The 16710-nt window shown below is 39.5% G+C and overlaps 1 protein-coding gene across 13 annotated transcripts in view; it reads left to right on the top strand.

The window, feature by feature from the left end:
• Positions 1 to 16710, top strand: part of ADAMTS6 (ADAM metallopeptidase with thrombospondin type 1 motif 6) — a 124361-nt gene that overhangs the window by 96271 nt on the left and 11380 nt on the right. For all 13 annotated transcript variants that reach the window (XR_014224469.1, XM_082241817.1, XM_082241818.1 and 10 more), the window contains 6 exons: positions 2825 to 2927; positions 4108 to 4241; positions 5136 to 5259; positions 6702 to 6782; positions 9961 to 10124; positions 11366 to 11504. Coding sequence is in view for 12 of the 13 variants with exons in the window: in XM_082241817.1 (XP_082097943.1) it covers positions 2825 to 2927; positions 4108 to 4241; positions 5136 to 5259; positions 6702 to 6782; positions 9961 to 10124; positions 11366 to 11504 (745 nt within the window). In the remaining variant the exon portion in view is untranslated. The remainder of the gene's footprint in view (positions 1 to 2824; positions 2928 to 4107; positions 4242 to 5135; positions 5260 to 6701; positions 6783 to 9960; positions 10125 to 11365; positions 11505 to 16710) is intronic.

Genomic DNA, 16710 nt, shown 5'->3' with positions numbered 1-16710 from the left:
TGCTGACCCCTGGTTTAACCTTTGGTTTGTTAGTAAAACTGAATTACTGTGTCGCGAAATGATGCTTGCCAACATGAAAAGCTCTGCTCTAAACCATAGTTCAGCACTGTGCCTGCAAGCTCACACTCTCCTCCTTTAACTCTCCTCATGCACATCTGAGAGAAGGGTTTGGCTAGCATTTACTTTTCGTTACATATAATCCAGGCTTGTTATGTATTAATCAGAATTTTTTGGCTTAATAGAAACTCTGGTCAGTTTCAAATCTGGACACCCACTGAGATTCATCTACTGTAATAGCGGGGTCAAGATTTCAGTGGATGCAAGTGATTTTATCCTCAAAATGCTTTGCAAACAAGTCACAATGAGCTACTGCTGGTTCTGTCACCTCTTTTGGCCAGACTATAAGAGGCCCCACACTACCTAGAAAAGCTTTGCCGGACAGAACAATGAGAATGCAATGGAGGCAGCAAAGTATGCCTTCTTTGCTGCCTTCACTGTCACTAGGTAGGCTCAATGATGAGCCCCCACCAGTGTTTGATTGCATTTGACTCGCATTCAAACCACCTCCCAGCCTCAACCTAAGCTCTGGAGTATACCAGGGAACCAAAAAGACTCCACGAAGCAGAAGAGGGCAATCCAGAGTGATTGTGTCAACTTCTTGAGCCATTTCGATGTTCCAGGGGTTGGCCAGAGCTTCAGCAAGAGCACCAGTCATATCAGCCAGAAAAGTCCTCCAAGCCATCTGGAAACCGATTGGATCCATCTACCTCTGAGTGCAGACCACCCTAATAGGTCCTCTGCAGAGGGGGAAAGGTGCTGGAAGCCCTTCTCAACAGGAAGTGATATGACCATGACAAGGGATTGATGTCAATATCCCCCACTTTCAGATCTCCCAGCTGAGAAAACAAGGTCCAGAGTATGGCCTGACACATGTGTTGGTGACATGTTGGGACATCCCCATGCCTGTCATGGCAGTCATGAAGTCCTGAGCCACCTCAGAGCCAGTCACCTCCACATGGATGTTGAAGTCTCCCCAAACCAGCAGTCTTGGTCCTCAACACCGTCTCCAATGAGATCAGCTCAGACAGGGAGACTGCTGGGCAGCCGAACTGGTCACACTCCCCTATATCTGCCTTTGATGACCATCAGCCAGTAAGCTTCAATAGGTGTACTTACTTTAAAGAGCAAGACTCCACCATCACTGGCTATTCTTTGTACCTCTTTTAGCTGGAAGAGTTAGAAAAAGGGTGAAAGTACATGCCTCAAGTAGCAACTGCCACTTGAAATGAAGAAATCCATAATAAAAGCTTTCCCATTTTCTTGCCAGAGGGAGAGAGCTTGCACTGGCAATTGTGCCGTCAATTGCATCCTTTAAGGTCACATCTGACAATTTAACAAGGTAATCCACTACACATTCTATTGCAAAATACAGAGCAAGATTCTCCCTTTCTGTTGGCAAAGCACTTGCCAATAGAGTGAAAAATCGAACTACAGAATTCTATTGTTTATGTGAAAACATTTTTCTCATGGTTGGCTTGACTTTTGGCAGGAGTTTTGCTCCCTACCAAACCAACGACTTTGATGCCCACATTGAGCAATACAAAATCCAAGTACAGTGCTTACTGTTAACTGGGTGACCTGCAGAGCCGTGACCTAGAGAAAGGTGCTCTTTCTCCAAATGACTAGAAAGGCTTGCACATTTCAACAATAAGCAAATCTCCCAATCAGAAGTGAAAAAAGAATGCCTTTTTTGTAGTTCCACCCTCCCCAATTTAACCACACACATTTAGCACCATCCCTCATTTTGGCCATGACCAAACCACAGAGAAAATGTCATGTCTTGCAGTTGAAACCACAGTGAAAGAAAAAGACATTTGCCTGAGGCAGTGTTTCCCAGACAGTGGGCCTTGAGTTATTTTCAGTGCTTCAGCTTACCCTTACTTGCCCAAGTAAAGTTGATCAGGATACATAAATGTTGGTGGATGTGAAGAAGATTGTCCTGTAATTAATGCAAAAGCCTATATCTGTTCAAGTAGTAATACAAGAGCTAAACATCATTAATGTTTCATATTCCCCACATGTATAAAACATTTTAGTCACATTTTACAAACTGACTAGAGAAGCATGATGCAGCAACCTACATTGGCTGCTATTATCTGATTCTATTAAACTTATATAGCAGAATCTTTGATTTAGCAAAGCCTTGCTCTCATCTTAGCATTCTTCATGTGGCACAACTATTGACAATAAGAAGTCTTTGAGATTGAGTCCTAGTATACTCCTGTGAGATTGAGCTCCAGCAAAGCAGCCTAGGGCATTAGATATGAAGGTTTTAATTCTGGACACAACCAATTGAAATCAAAATAGTTCAGTATACAACTGAGGTGGCAATTGTATTCACATTTATCTGACTAGACATGCATAGGACTGCGAACCTATCCTGTGAACTGACCTGAGATCTTGTGATGAAGGGTGGTATATAAGTAATAATAGCTGCATTTTAATTAGGATTGTGGCCTGCAGTTTTAAAATTGTGATACTAATGAAGAATTTGTGCCTAGTCTTTACATAAACAAAGTGAATAATGACATGCATTTGAATTAAAAGGTTTATTTTACATTCTTAAAATAACTTTGTAACTGACATTCCAGTTTTAAAATCAAAGAAGCAGAATTAAAAAAGCAAGCAATTATGATATATTGTTTGGCAACTTTATTTGAAACAACTTTTATTGTGAAATTCAGTGGTCTTTTGCAGAGCCATTAATGTGTGCCTTTTAATATTTAAGTTTAGCAAATACTAACTTACTTCATTTTTTTATTAGCCATGTCCTTTTGGGGCCCGCGATTTTCGAGAAAAACAGTGTGCAGACTTTGACAATATGCCTTTCCGAGGAAAGTATTACAACTGGAAACCATATACAGGAGGTAATACATTGTTTTGTAATCATACTGCTTGAGGAAGACATGGTGCGGAGGCCTTTACCTGTCCAAATGGACCTTGCGGGGATGGCATAAGCAGTACTGCTGATATTCATATCCAAGCCCTCAATACTTAGCATTCTACAGCATCTTAGGCTATATAACAGGTAATGACATATCATTATCTTAAGCAGGTCAATAGCCCATCCTTTGAACTTCCCTACAGGTTATTCCTTCTTCAAGTGTATGGAGGCTCAAACTAGAAATGGATTGTGGCTGAGCAGGTTTGTCAGAAAGGAGGCTCTTGCTGAGAAGGCTATTCTGGAGGACTATCTGGATTGTTCAACTCAAAAATACTCACTGCTACTGGAACTGAATTCCAAGCTCTCCCTCTTAGCATATACTTAGTCCAGTGATGGCCAGACTTGGCTCTTCAAGTTGCTTTGGGACTAAAAGTCCCATCATCCCTGACCACTGGTCCTGTTAGCCAGGGATGATGGGAGTTGTAGTCCCAAAACAGCTAGAGGGCCACGTTTGGCCATCACTGGCCTAGTCCAAGGCTACCCAGTTCCTTTTTAACATCAGAGCAGCTAAGCCAATGGCATCAATATAAGTGGGTCAGGCAGAGAGGCTAGAAGCTGAAGAGGAAATAGTAAGTGTGAAGAAGAGATGGAGAGTACAGAACCAGGCTGATCCACTCATTAGGCGAAATGAGACAATTGCCTTAGTTGGCCAGGGCAGAGGTGGCAAATTAGCACAATTCCGAACCCTGATTGCTTGCCTTGCCTGCTTGCCCACCACTGCTCTTCCCCCTGCATTCTTGTCACACTGTTCCTGGGGTGCCTTGGTTGAAGCAGAGGTGATCAGTAGCTGCTCAACCTTTCATCGACCACTTTGAGGTTGTTTAACTGCTTTGAGTTCCTTCTTATAATCAAGTGGTATATAAATTTTATGAAATGATCTATCATTTACTGTGACCACAGGCATTGGCTGCACAGTATTGGTAGTGTCAGTAGCGACCACAAAGTTGTCTGCAGGGGTAGCAGCTGGTGTCAAAAATGGCCGCAGCAGTTGCAGTGGCAAGAAACGGTGAGGCATGGTTCTCTGCACTTACCACCTTGTGCACATATTGTGAACTTATGAATTGTAAATATAATATAATACAATAGTATTTTTATTTGCCTAGGTGGTGTTAAGCCATGTGCATTAAACTGCTTAGCAGAAGGTTACAACTTTTATACGGAACGTGCCCCTGCAGTGATCGACGGAACGCAGTGCAATGCAGATTCGCTAGATATTTGTATCAATGGAGAATGCAAGGTACCATGCTTCTTATTAATTTACACCAAATCAACTAGAAAACATTTCCCTATCAGAACCTCATCTAATGTAAAAGCTACCAATAATAAACTATTTGGGGTACTCATCCTTTTCCATGGGGTTCAGAGAGGTTTCCAGACTAGCAGCACTTGTGCCAGTTTCAGTGATCTGCTTTGAATGGTGGCTCTAAATTAAAGGAGCTGCTGAGAGTAGAACATTCTGAACTTCTCTGAATTGTTGCATACATTCTTTCAAGTGCATGAAGAAAATACTATAACTGCTACTTGTTGGTTTGTTTTTTGATTACCAACAATATTAGCAATCTGATCCTAAGGTGCATCAGCATCCAAGTGCTTAGGATGGGGGAATAGCAGGTACAGCAGTGCAGTGTCACAAAACAGTGGAATGGTGTACAGTGGTACCTCGGTTTACAAACTTAATTCATTCCGGAAGTCCGTTCTTAAACCAAGGCAAGCTTTACCTATTGAAGCCTCCCACCACCTGGGCCCTTCCACTGTTCGGCTTCCATTTGTCTTCTGAAGTTCACTAACCAGAACACCTACTTCCGGTTTTGTGGAGTTCGTACACTGAATAGTTCATTAACAGGGCTGGTAACCGAGGTACCACTGTAATTTATAATGTGCAATGCAAAATATGTGGTACAAATGTTCAGGTGTTCATGTAAAGAAATAATAGCTTCTTATTATTTGCAGTTTCTCATTGTCATCACCATAAAACAGAAAAGCAAGAGCGATTTCACAACAATTTTGTTTGAGAATAATTTAAGAATGCCATTAATTTGGCCATAAATTTCTAAAACTACTGTCCCCAGTGTTTTTAACTGAGGATGCAATTATCTTGTTGCATAATTATTCTGATTGTACCTATTTTCAGCATGTTGGGTGTGACAATATTTTGGGATCAGATGCTAAAGAAGACAGATGTCGAGTATGTGGAGGAGATGGGAGTACATGTGAAGCTATCGAAGGTTTTTTCAATGACACATTGCCCAGAGGAGGTAAGTGTGAAGGCATTTGCCAAAATTTTCTTAACTATAAAAGGACTACAGTTTAGGAAGTCATTAAATATAGCAGTAACTCTTGCTGATGCCATTCCACCCCCCACTACAATCTAGCCAGTTGTTGGATTGGGCATGACTTACTTGAGTCCCTGTCCATTTGTCACAAAACTATTCTGGTGCTGGTTAATATAAAATTGTTGCCTACTTTTGACCCAGCCCTGTTACTTCTCCTCCCTTCCATTATTTCCTGCTACTTGCATGTTGTAAGCTGCCTTAGAAATGTCTAGTTATCATGTAAGAAAAGCAAATATAGATATTATTATTTCTTCATAATTCTGGGATTGAAGTGTGACTCATTTAGGACATGAATCTATGAAAAGGAGACTCCAAGAAGAATCCAGAAATAATGTAGGAGTTTCAACTTTTCTGTTTCATTCAGACTTACACCAGGGTCATTTGTCTGTGTCCTTGTCATAAGAATGGTCCAGACCATTTCCCCATTGCTGCTGAAGCTAATCAGTTAAAGTTGCAGCACCACCTTGTAGTTGAAGGCAGGAAACTTAAAATAAGTAGGCTGCTCCCAGAATCCAATTCACTTTCCTGCCTTTGTTGAAGTGGTTAAGCTCATATCTGGAAGTGGAGTGAGGGCTCTGAAGTTGAGGAGGAGCTATCCCAGCATTTAATCTATAATATATATAGAAGAATGTCAATAGCTCTTGGGCGTAACTACCCATCCTGCAGAGCTCACCTGTGCAGCAGTGTTAGCTGAACCAAAGTCTTCTGTGAAGTCACTCCCAGTGTCTGCTGCTTTTAAAATTATAACTAAGGCAGAGTGGGATGCTCCCCTACAATATAACAAGTCTATGTCTCTGGCTAACTGACACCACTGCTAGAGTTAATATTGTACGTTGTTTGGGGTTGAAAGTTGCTTTGGGCAAGATAAAGTGACTAACAAATGTAATAAACATAATAATAATAATAATATTATAATTATCTGCTGCTGTTAATACTGGATAGAAAGCTTTCAGGGATATGGCCCACAATAAACGGAAGAGCTTCCTTTCCTCTTGTTGAGATAGTAGGTGTTTTCAATCAGTTATTTTGAGGCTTTCAATCCCAATATAGACTTGGAGATTCCATACCCAGTCAAGGTGTCTGATTTAAATGATTTTTCTTCAATGACCTATTTGAGTTTGACAAGGATGCAAACTGGATTCTGGGAGCTACCCAGGTCCTTCAAGTTTGCTTACTCTATACCACAAAGTGGCATTTAAACGTGCATTGATAAGCTTTTACCAGCAATATAGAACTACCATTCAGATAGAAACCAATGGTCCTTTTTAATCCTTTCAATATTATATTGTAATTCCTAGAAAATTTACGAGAATGGGTGCAGCTATAAACAATAACATAAAATAAGTTTCACCTTTGTCCTGTAGGCTACATGGAAGTGGTTCAGATTCCAAAAGGTTCTGTTCACATTGAAATCAAAGAAGTGGCTGTGTCAAAGAACTACATTGGTAAGAGGATGCTCTTATATTGCTTGTAAAAACTCAATTAGGTTTGGATTCAAATAACAAAATTATGGCATGCACCAGATTACATACAATTGCATAGGTCTACAAATAACATTAAGACTGCCTATTTACCTAACCCCATTTAATTTATGAGAATATGTATCTGTCATTGCATTTAACATGCCTGTTTTTAATTTCTTTTAAGTAACAGCCACAGTGACCTGATCAGGGCTGTGGTGTGAGGAGAGGGGTGTTAATTCTTCCCCTTCTATGAACCACATAAAAATTTCCAGCCCACCCTAAAGCTGTTGGTAGCCTTGAAAGGAAAACTTATGTTGGTACAAGTGGAAGCTGTCTTCTGAAGCTAGCAGCAGCTTCAGGGTGTCTAATTTAACCAGGTTGAAAGAGTTAACTTTTCCATCTCAAATACCACAGTCCTGTTGCTTATTTCTACCCCCAGCTGCTCTTTAACAAAAAAATGCCATGTTGAATATAATCATGCCTTTAATGCCACATCTAGATTGCCTTGAGAGGCATATGTTGGGTTGAATGTACATTTATTGCACTGATTTATGCAAAAATGGCTGCTTACCCAGTTGGCAGGTGAGTGGCGGTTATGACCCCCATCCTCCTGGAGCCACGCCATGTTTCTGCAGCTGTTGGCTCTTCCCCCTGGCCAGCACGGTGTCTCCTGGGTCTCCACCAGACCCAGTTTGAATTCAGCCAATCTGCAACAGCCCAGGGGGCAGGCCCTGGGAGTGGACTACAAGGTGGTAGTCTTCACTCTGGTCCGCTCCCTGCTCATTTAAGCAGATCGGTGCTGCTCACCACAGCGCATTTGGCCCAGAGCATCACCCACTCAGCCCACCCTCTAATCTCTCTTTACATTTGCAGCCTCACTTGTCTTCTACAGGTCAGCAGGCTTTGCTATGGTTTTTAATGGTTGCTGTTTTCAGAGCTGGGAATGAATTTTTCCTGTGTACCAGGTTTTGCTTTCCCCATAGCAATAGTCACAACTTTGGAGGTTTAGGCCTTGGGTGGAATCCTTTAGACCAGCATCTGATGAAGGGGTGAAGTGGTGACTCACCTGCTTCTTGCAGTGGCTTTAACAGGGTACCCTGTTAGTGGGGTCTTGAGGGAAGACTCTGTCCAAAGTCAGAACCGTGTGGCTGAAGGGCCATAGAGCTTCCCTCAGCAACTTGGGAGAAACCATCTGTGTAAACCTGTGTTTTGGGATGGTCCCATCTCCCCCCTAACTGACCCTGTCATGCCTCAGACTCCCAGCAGGGGGCTGAGAGTGATATATGCCCAATGCCTATGTATGCCAAGGTTTACCTACACCTGAGATCAATAAAGTTGTGTCCTTTTAACCCCAAATTGTTGTCGTGTTCCGTTATTTTACCACTTGGGTGGCTTAGCTCCCATGGGAGGGGGTACTGCTGGTGCAAATCTCAGCTGTTCAGGGCCTGCTTGCTTTGCTCTAAGACACAGAAGTAGGACCAGGCAGTTGCTAAGAGCAGAGTTGTGGGGGTTATGGAAATTGGGGCTCTGAGGAAAGTGGGTGGGGCCTCAAGTAAGTTGATCCCTAATATATGGGAAGCAGGGAGTGTTTCAGGCTAATGGTAAAAGAAGACCAGCTTGTGTTAGTTCATTCTGACGTCTGATTAATATTTTGTTTGTTTGTTTGTCTATTTATAAGCTGCCCTTTTCATAAAATATATAAAGGCAGCTTACAATATAAAAAATAATGTGAGCTGCTGTCTTGGATAACCACTTTCACATAAGTCAGATCCCCATTTCTTAGTGGTAATTTTTAAAACCAGTAATAGTGAAGATTGAATGAATGCCATGGTTACTTCCTGTGCCATCACCACTGGCTCCCAGAAAGTGAGGCAGCAGCATAAGAAGTAAATTGAATCTGTCTGATCCTCATGGTTTCTGATTAAAGCCATTATTATTACAAAAATGAGACCTGACCACACAGAAAATGTCAGTTATGCAATGCAGATTCACATAGATTAATTCTCAGTCCTTTCCTTTTTGGGGGTCTTTACCCCGTGCCATTCTTCTACTACAAACCACATGAGTTTAAGGTATCTCTGAAGCATTTTGTCATTTTTTATTTTGAATTAAGAGCTAGTCGTGTTTAGAATTGGAGTAGTTTCCATTGATTTCTTAACTCCAGAAATCTCTGAAGCAGACTGACATAAGATACAGCCCCACTGCAACTTATTAAGCTGTTTCCAGTATTGGGCACCAAACAATATAGGTAGATTTAATGTGACATTATATACTGATTACTACTTTTGTAAGTGTGGGAATAATTAAATGACACTGTGGGAATAATTAAAATGGTTTAGTATCAGCGCAAAAGTGGTAGTGGCAAATGCTAGTGTGCAAGGTGGAATCAAAAAATCAACAAAAGGGGGAGAAGTAGAAAAATGCATTGCTAAGTTGTCTTGCCCATGCCCTCCCTTTTTCTCCACGAAATAGTATACTTTAGGTTTTGTCTGCAAAACCTGGAACAGTTGTACATTGGCTTTGTGCCTGAATGTAGCCACCACAAGTGATTCTTGCCAACTTGTGGTCCCAAGCCACAGGATCCATGTTACAGCCACAGTTACAAAAATGTTTGTTAAATATTACCCTGTAACACCCTAGAGAACAAAGATACCGATTGGATATTTTAATGCCTATAGTTACCTAGTTATAGAATGAAAACTAAAACAAACAAAATATTAGAAAAATTGTTCTAATTAGAGAGCTAGAGTTATACTGTGACTGCCACAAAAGAATAATTAGAAACAAACAAAATTTCTTTGGAAAGTAACATTGTCATCATTTTAAAAATAGATCATACTGTGGAAGACATGCTACAAAGTAAGCATAACATTGATTTATGCAAATTTCTGAAGCTGAACTAGAATTTCTGAAGCTGAACTAGGATATTAAAAGCTGTTCAACAACCCTTTGCAAGTTTAAGAGAACTGTAGAATACTCATGATCCATAGAATCTTTTCTTGCTGGCGGTGGGGGGTGGGGGTCAGATCTTTATCTCTTCACCACTGAAAAGCCAAATCTGACAGGTGCCCACCTTTCAATCACCTGAATTCACTATGACATCATTTGATGCTACACTTTGAATCCCTGATTGTTTAATCACTTTGTGCATTTTTTTAAGCTTTAAAATCTGAGGACGATGACTATTATATTAATGGTGCCTGGACTATCGACTGGCCTAGAAAATTCGATGTTGCTGGGACAGCTTTCCATTATAAAAGGCCGGCAGATGAACCAGAATCTTTGGAAGCCTTAGGCCCTATCTCAGAAAATCTCATAGTCATGGTAAAGTAGTTCAATTACCTTTTTAAAATATGTGAGTTCATTTCTAGCAGTCTGGAATTGAAAAGTGAAGCTGTACCCATGGAAAAGGATCAGATTGTTTTGAGCTTTGTCCTCCACTAGACATCTCCATTAGCCACATAAAGACATGAATTCCTGGTCATTCATGACCATTCTTCAGCCAGAATCCAAATTATTTTCACGTGCCCTCAGTTAGTTTCATATACCCATAGGGGCTTTGGAGTGATGTTTCTCAGACAGTTGGTCTGTGCCCTCCTGCAGCATAGCAAACTAATTCAAAAATGAGGAGATTTTATTAAGCATTTTGTAATCTTGCATGAGAGTGTGCAAAGTTAATAAATAAATCACTGCACATGCTCAAACGCTTCAGATTCTTGTAATTGCATTTTTTAATGCTTATTGCTTTTTACGTTAAGGCCAGTTTCCCTCTGGGATTAATTCCTTCTGTAGTTCCATCTGTTGTTCCATTATAGTTATATGTAGAAGTGAGAGAATGTGTTAGGTAGGCAATTTAAACATTAGGTATAGAACAGTCTTATCAGCAGGAATTTAAAAGCAAATGTATTTTTCATGGATACTTGCAACAGCATCTCTGCTGCCTTTAAAAACCACGTTGTAGATTTTCTGCATTGGCCCAGTCTGCTTTGTATGAGGCATTGCCTCACTCTCAAGAAATCAAGAGCTTTGATGGGTTTAATTCAGATTATTTTTCAATTATGAAAACTTGTAGATATTCCAAACAAGGCAATCATATTTACTTCACCAACTTTTATGGCCTCTAACATAGGGAGCATGGCAAGCTTATTCCAAACCTTTGAGCTCAGCACAGTTTAGACTGCAATCTGATGTGTGCTCTTTTGGGAGCATGTTCTATTGAACCCACTGGGACTTACTTCCAAGTAAGCCTGTTAAGGCTTGCATTGTTAGCATGCCACTTCTTTTTTGCTATAAAGCTGACAGGAACATTTTATTATATTCTTGCTTTTCTAATTCCCCTTGAGGGATCATGCTGCATTTGACCGGGGGCACACACTTTCAGCTTTCAACTATTTCAGTTTGGAAAGATAGATATAAGTAATTATTCTAAATTCTAGGAATGTTGCAAGGATTTTCAGAACTGTTCTCTGGAAGTAAATATCTAGTACAAATGCAGCCATTGTTTAAATATCAGTGCACTCTTTTCCAAGTGTTTTAATGGTATAACCAGGTATTTTCAACTGCAGATTTTACTACAGGAGCAAAACCTGGGGATAAGGTATAAATTCAATGTTCCCATCTCTCGTACTGGCAGTGGCGACAATGAAGTTGGCTTTACGTGGAATCACCTACCTTGGTCAGAATGTTCTGCTACTTGTGCTGGAGGTAAGAACTCTCCCATCAAAGCTGAAAGCTAGATAGAAAACTTATTTTTGTTGAGTGTGAATATAATTAAGAATTTTTCTTCCAAATGTTGTTGAAACATAATGGTATAATGAGTAGATTTTTGTTTGTATTAGGTTTTCTACAATTTTTATATAATTCCAGACATCAAATGCATATGTTTCCTTTTGGTGGAGTATTTATCTTTTCAACTGTCCCAGAAGTAGACTGTTACTTTTATGGAGAATGCTGTAAAATTTGAAGTAATACAATAAACAGGAATTGGAGTATGCATATGTAGTTCTTGATAATTGAGGCAGACTCAGGGCCTGTCTGTCACATATGCTTCCATGAAAGCTTAGCACCATTGCTGATATATTATCTGATAGAGAGAAGTGTTTTGTAATCAGCATCTTTCTGTGATTTCCATGAAAAATGTCATACTGGCTGCATAAACATCCATACTTATTAGTTTTAATCTGGGTTGTGTCATTTAGGGATATCAAAATAGACTAATTGTTTATTAAAATATCATTTTTAACATTATAAATAGCTTTTTAAGGACTATATATATTCAGAGGTTGTAATTTGCTCCCTTTACTGATACAGATATCTTTACATATATAATTTTGTTAATGGTGCCACTTAGGATGTTCTGTCTGAAATTTACTTTTATATGTATGCCCAAAAAATGTAAGATAGGCACCAGTTATCTAAATAGGTATCAGGCAGAGCTCAATCCCTTGCCTGGAGTAGCAGAATCAAGTGGAGTAGCCAAACCTACTACCATATTCAAAGGCCTGCTGGCTCATACCAGCCAGCCAGAAGACGCAACTTGCTTCCATTTGCATACAGTTCCCTGCTAAAATCTATTTACCTTTTCACTATCCAAAATACTTCCCCCCTCTAAATTAAAAGAACAGAATATTCCAATCAATTGGCCAGAAAACCCAATTGTTCCATTTGAGCCAGGGCACATCAGAGCACGGCAGAATATATTGCAATGCATGGCTTAGTCTTTAAAATGTGAAGCCATAATCTCTGTTCACATGCTGAGTGCATCACACCAGACTAATCAATCCGCCTCTGTTATGCCTGAGATTAAGAATAATATCTTCCAGGTTTGGGAAAGGAAGTGGAGCCATAAGCAGTCCTGGTTCCTTTCATATCTGCTATAGTGACTGTGCTCTGGATAGGTCTCATAACAACATGTGGAATGTGGAGCATTCCAAGTAAGGCTGAGTTTCCAGTAGCTCAATGAGTCATCTGGTTTTTCTACTTAGACACATAGGAGGGACCTCTTTGCCTTAGCTATACTTTTGGATTAGGGTTGGCCGAATGCTGCAGGTAGGTGATTGGCCAGAGAACAGGAGACTGACAGAAATGCTTCCATAAATTCAAGGAAGTATAAAATGTGTGTGGGACCAGAAAGTGTGTGTGGTTTGGAAATTTTGAAGAGGAGATTTAAGAAAAAATGCTTGACATTTTTACTGGGAGGATTGTGCCCCAGTAGCCCAGTGGGTGTGCCTCTAGTTCTACCACGAGTGAGAACACCACAGGCTATCATGTTCTATCCACCATACGGCCTGTGGCAGCCAGGGGCATGCACACTACCCTAACCATATCCAGCAGCAAGGACCAGTGATTTGGACAGCAGCCATATTCACATTTATCTGGAAGTAAATATCACTGAACTCATAAGAGCTTACCTCGGGAAGATATGTATGGGATCGCACTGTAAGTGTCCTTTTCATTGTGTTTAGTATCGAGTTTGCAAAGGCTTAACTGACAAAGATCAGGATCCAGAGGCCTATATTTGTTGTATTCAAAAGTGTACCTATCTCCAATGTTGTTTTTTTTACCTCCTTTGCTTAAAATAGAACACCTCCATGTCATATCACAAAACTGCTTTTAAATCTCCACCGAGGGTCGCAGTTCAAGAAGCATAAGTTCAAAGCTCCTTTGAGCATGTAGAAATACATAGGTGGTTCTTGAGACCTTGTCTATTGGTCCATAGTAGGATTTCCATTTTGAGAAAGAAGAAAATATACTATTGAATTATGCAGAAGTTAAAGTCGGCGCATCTGCTTACTGGGCCAAGAGAACTATGGCATCAGATGACACTGAACATTTATTTGGGCAATGTACTATGGTACATAGAATGTCTGAACAGTAGAAGTAACGCTTCTGAATAACCTTTGGAGAAGGATTTAATATTCTTACCCTTTGAACACAGCCAAAAATGTCATTCACACATACAGCTAGCAGTGCTGAAAGTCGCTTCTAAATTGTGTAATCCCCAACAAGATATAGATGAAAATTAAGAGTCAAATGGGCAGAACCACACTATTTTAATCTATACTGCATCAGCATTTGACTCTCATTCTGTGAGGTGTGCATGTGAATAGGGCCCAAGACAGAAGAAAATACTGTATGTGTTTGTAATTTAACTTTATTAAGTTTTTTTAAAAAAAACAATCTGGAATTATAGTCACACCTTCACGCTCTTAGGGAAGAAGAAAAACCTGACTTGTGCTTTTTCCCCCTTGTACAATACCTTTAACAGATAAGGTTTAACACTGTTGTGGTTGTTTAGGACCTAGAATATGAAATAAGTGCCAAATATTGGGCATTTATCTCAAAATTTTATATGGGGTTGTAAAGTTCTTTTTCATTTGTGTTCCATATGAAATCTCTGCTGATGAACTGATAATAGTATACCTTTTCTGCATCCTGTAAAAACCTGAGCAAACTTTACTTCTTCAGGACTATTTTGTACTTGGATGAGTTAGCTAAGAAATTGATTTTACTTGTATGCTGTGTGAAATTATGAATAAATAATTTAAACTTTTAAAATAACCAGTTGGAAATTAGTTGAAATTTTATTTTCAGAGATGGAAGAGCTACATCCTTGTGTATCTGTAATTTTATCTCCCCTGTTAAGCTAAGCCCAAAGGCTGCTCTTCCTATTTAGCTCTTGTTTTGTTTACTTGGAAGATCCTAGATAATTCCCTCCTCAGCAGTTTCTAGGCTGAGCATCATCAGTACATACAGGTACACTTAGACATGCAGGATTATTTCAAAATTGAAATATTGGTGTGCTATGCTCATGTGTCCACAGATAGGGGTCAATGGCTTTTACCTAAAAATACAGTCCCTAACTTTATTTTGTTGTTTATATTAATAATTTAATGTTTAATGGAAACTTGACAATAGCATTTCAGTGAGGTAGTAGTGGTTTTGAAATATATTTAGGCCTCTACCATTATTGTACCATAAAGTAAATCCAATAATACACGGCTTTACAAAATAGCTTATTTTTAACTGGATCAACATGTGCTTTGGCTAGCCAGTTAACATCTGGGTTGTCTGTCTTGCTTGGCTTCAGGATTCTTCCCACTGTGAGCCAACACTCCCACTAGCTTTATTAAAAATATCCCATTTTGGACCAAGTAACAGAGCTCCTAACACAACAGATCTTGGTTTTAAATTTTAAACATCTTCCCTTCTGCACAGCTTTTCAAAAATAAATTTTAGCTAGGCAATTTGCTAGCTGGGGATTTATATAGTGAAAGAGCTCCCTTAGACAGGATGAAGGATTAGTATTGACAATATAATATACTTTGTACATTTTACAGATTTGTACATTTGCAAACAAACTGACTCTGGGGCTAAGCTTTGAAGATTTAAATTGCCACCCCACCAACCACCTTTTCTCCTATTGCTTTTTCTCCCATTTGAGCTTTAATTTTTGCAGTATTCGAGTCTTGCAAGATGAAAGAAAGATTTAAGGAGATAGACTGCATGGTTAAGGATTGTGGGAAGGAAACCTCTTTTAATTGCACCCTCACTTTAGACATGGACAGAGTCACATTTGAAGACACTGATCTGCTACCGAGTAGTTTGGGCTTAAAAAGTCATTACTTTTTCCTTAATTATTTTCAGAGCTAATACTATTCCTTCCTCTGATCTATTGCTGCTGATCTACTAGTTTGTATTCATTCAATTATTTTTGTATTTTTATTATGCTGTATTTTGATTTTTGTAAGCTGCCCTGGAACCTTATCCTGATGATAAACAATATAAATAAATAAAGACTTCCCTGCTCTCCTCTCCTCAGGCACTGTTCACAATTCAATTTCTACATTTTGGTTTTTTTACTGATTCTAAAATTTAATCCTTTGTTACCTCAAGTTTACATAGTTCTTATACCAGTTGTGAACCATATACATATATTTCCACCATCTTTTGCATTATTATTTTTTACACCTTTGCCACAGCTCTGCGGCTGGTTTCCCGCTTTTTATGTATGTAAATATATTTTAGTGTTACGTTTTAATATCTTTCGGAAGTTTCTCCCCCAAATCCTTCTTGTCTTGCCTTATTGTAACTACAAGGTTTTCACAGTTTGTGCTCTGCAGCTTAGGAAAGATGTTTCTGTTGCTTAATAGAAGACAAAGGAAGGTGGTGTGCTATAGGAAGGGAGGTGAAAGTCAGTCAGTAGACAAAATGGAGGAGGTTTGTCCATTAAGGATGAGTAGGTGTGAGATGCTACAGGAATCCAGGTATAATACCCTGCTGAAAATATTAATAGTATGGTATGGCACCAGGACACCATCATGGCATTCCTAGCTACCAAAGCTGCAGGAATTAAGCAGAGAAATGTAAGAAGTTGGGTCAAGTCCCTATGAGCTACAAGACCAGGCAGGATTGGTGAAGAAATCTACAATTTAGTCCAGTGGCTTTAATTTATCACTGACTCAACATCATTTCTTTAGTCATATCTGAATAGTTTGTTGACACATCCATATCCAGGCACTTTCAGTTAGAAACCACCAACTGAGATGGTAAGACTTGTGATTATTTGTGAATAACATCTCACTTGCCACAGAAATAATCTGCTACATTTTCAACCACAAAAAATTCATAACTAATGGATAACCAAGACACTCAAGTATGATGGAGCACAGTTTCCTAGCAATAGCAGATTAACAAAGAAAACATTGGTTTAGTGCTTGCCTTGGATTTAAGAAATGTGGGTGTGTAAGAATAATCAGGTAGGAAACAGAAGACTTTGCCCAAGTTATTATAGGCTGGGTGTCTGTACGCTGGTGATTCAGCACCTTGTGGAACAGCAGGACTTCAAATGAGTCATTTTTCTTATGGTTGTTGATCAAATCCTCATGTCTTTAATGGTCAGTTTTAATAA

This window comes from Podarcis vaucheri, assembly GCF_965113315.1.
Source record: "Podarcis vaucheri genome assembly, chromosome: 11".
NCBI lineage: Eukaryota > Metazoa > Chordata > Lepidosauria > Squamata > Lacertidae > Podarcis > Podarcis vaucheri.
This window is presented reverse-complemented; position numbering and strand designations above follow the sequence as displayed.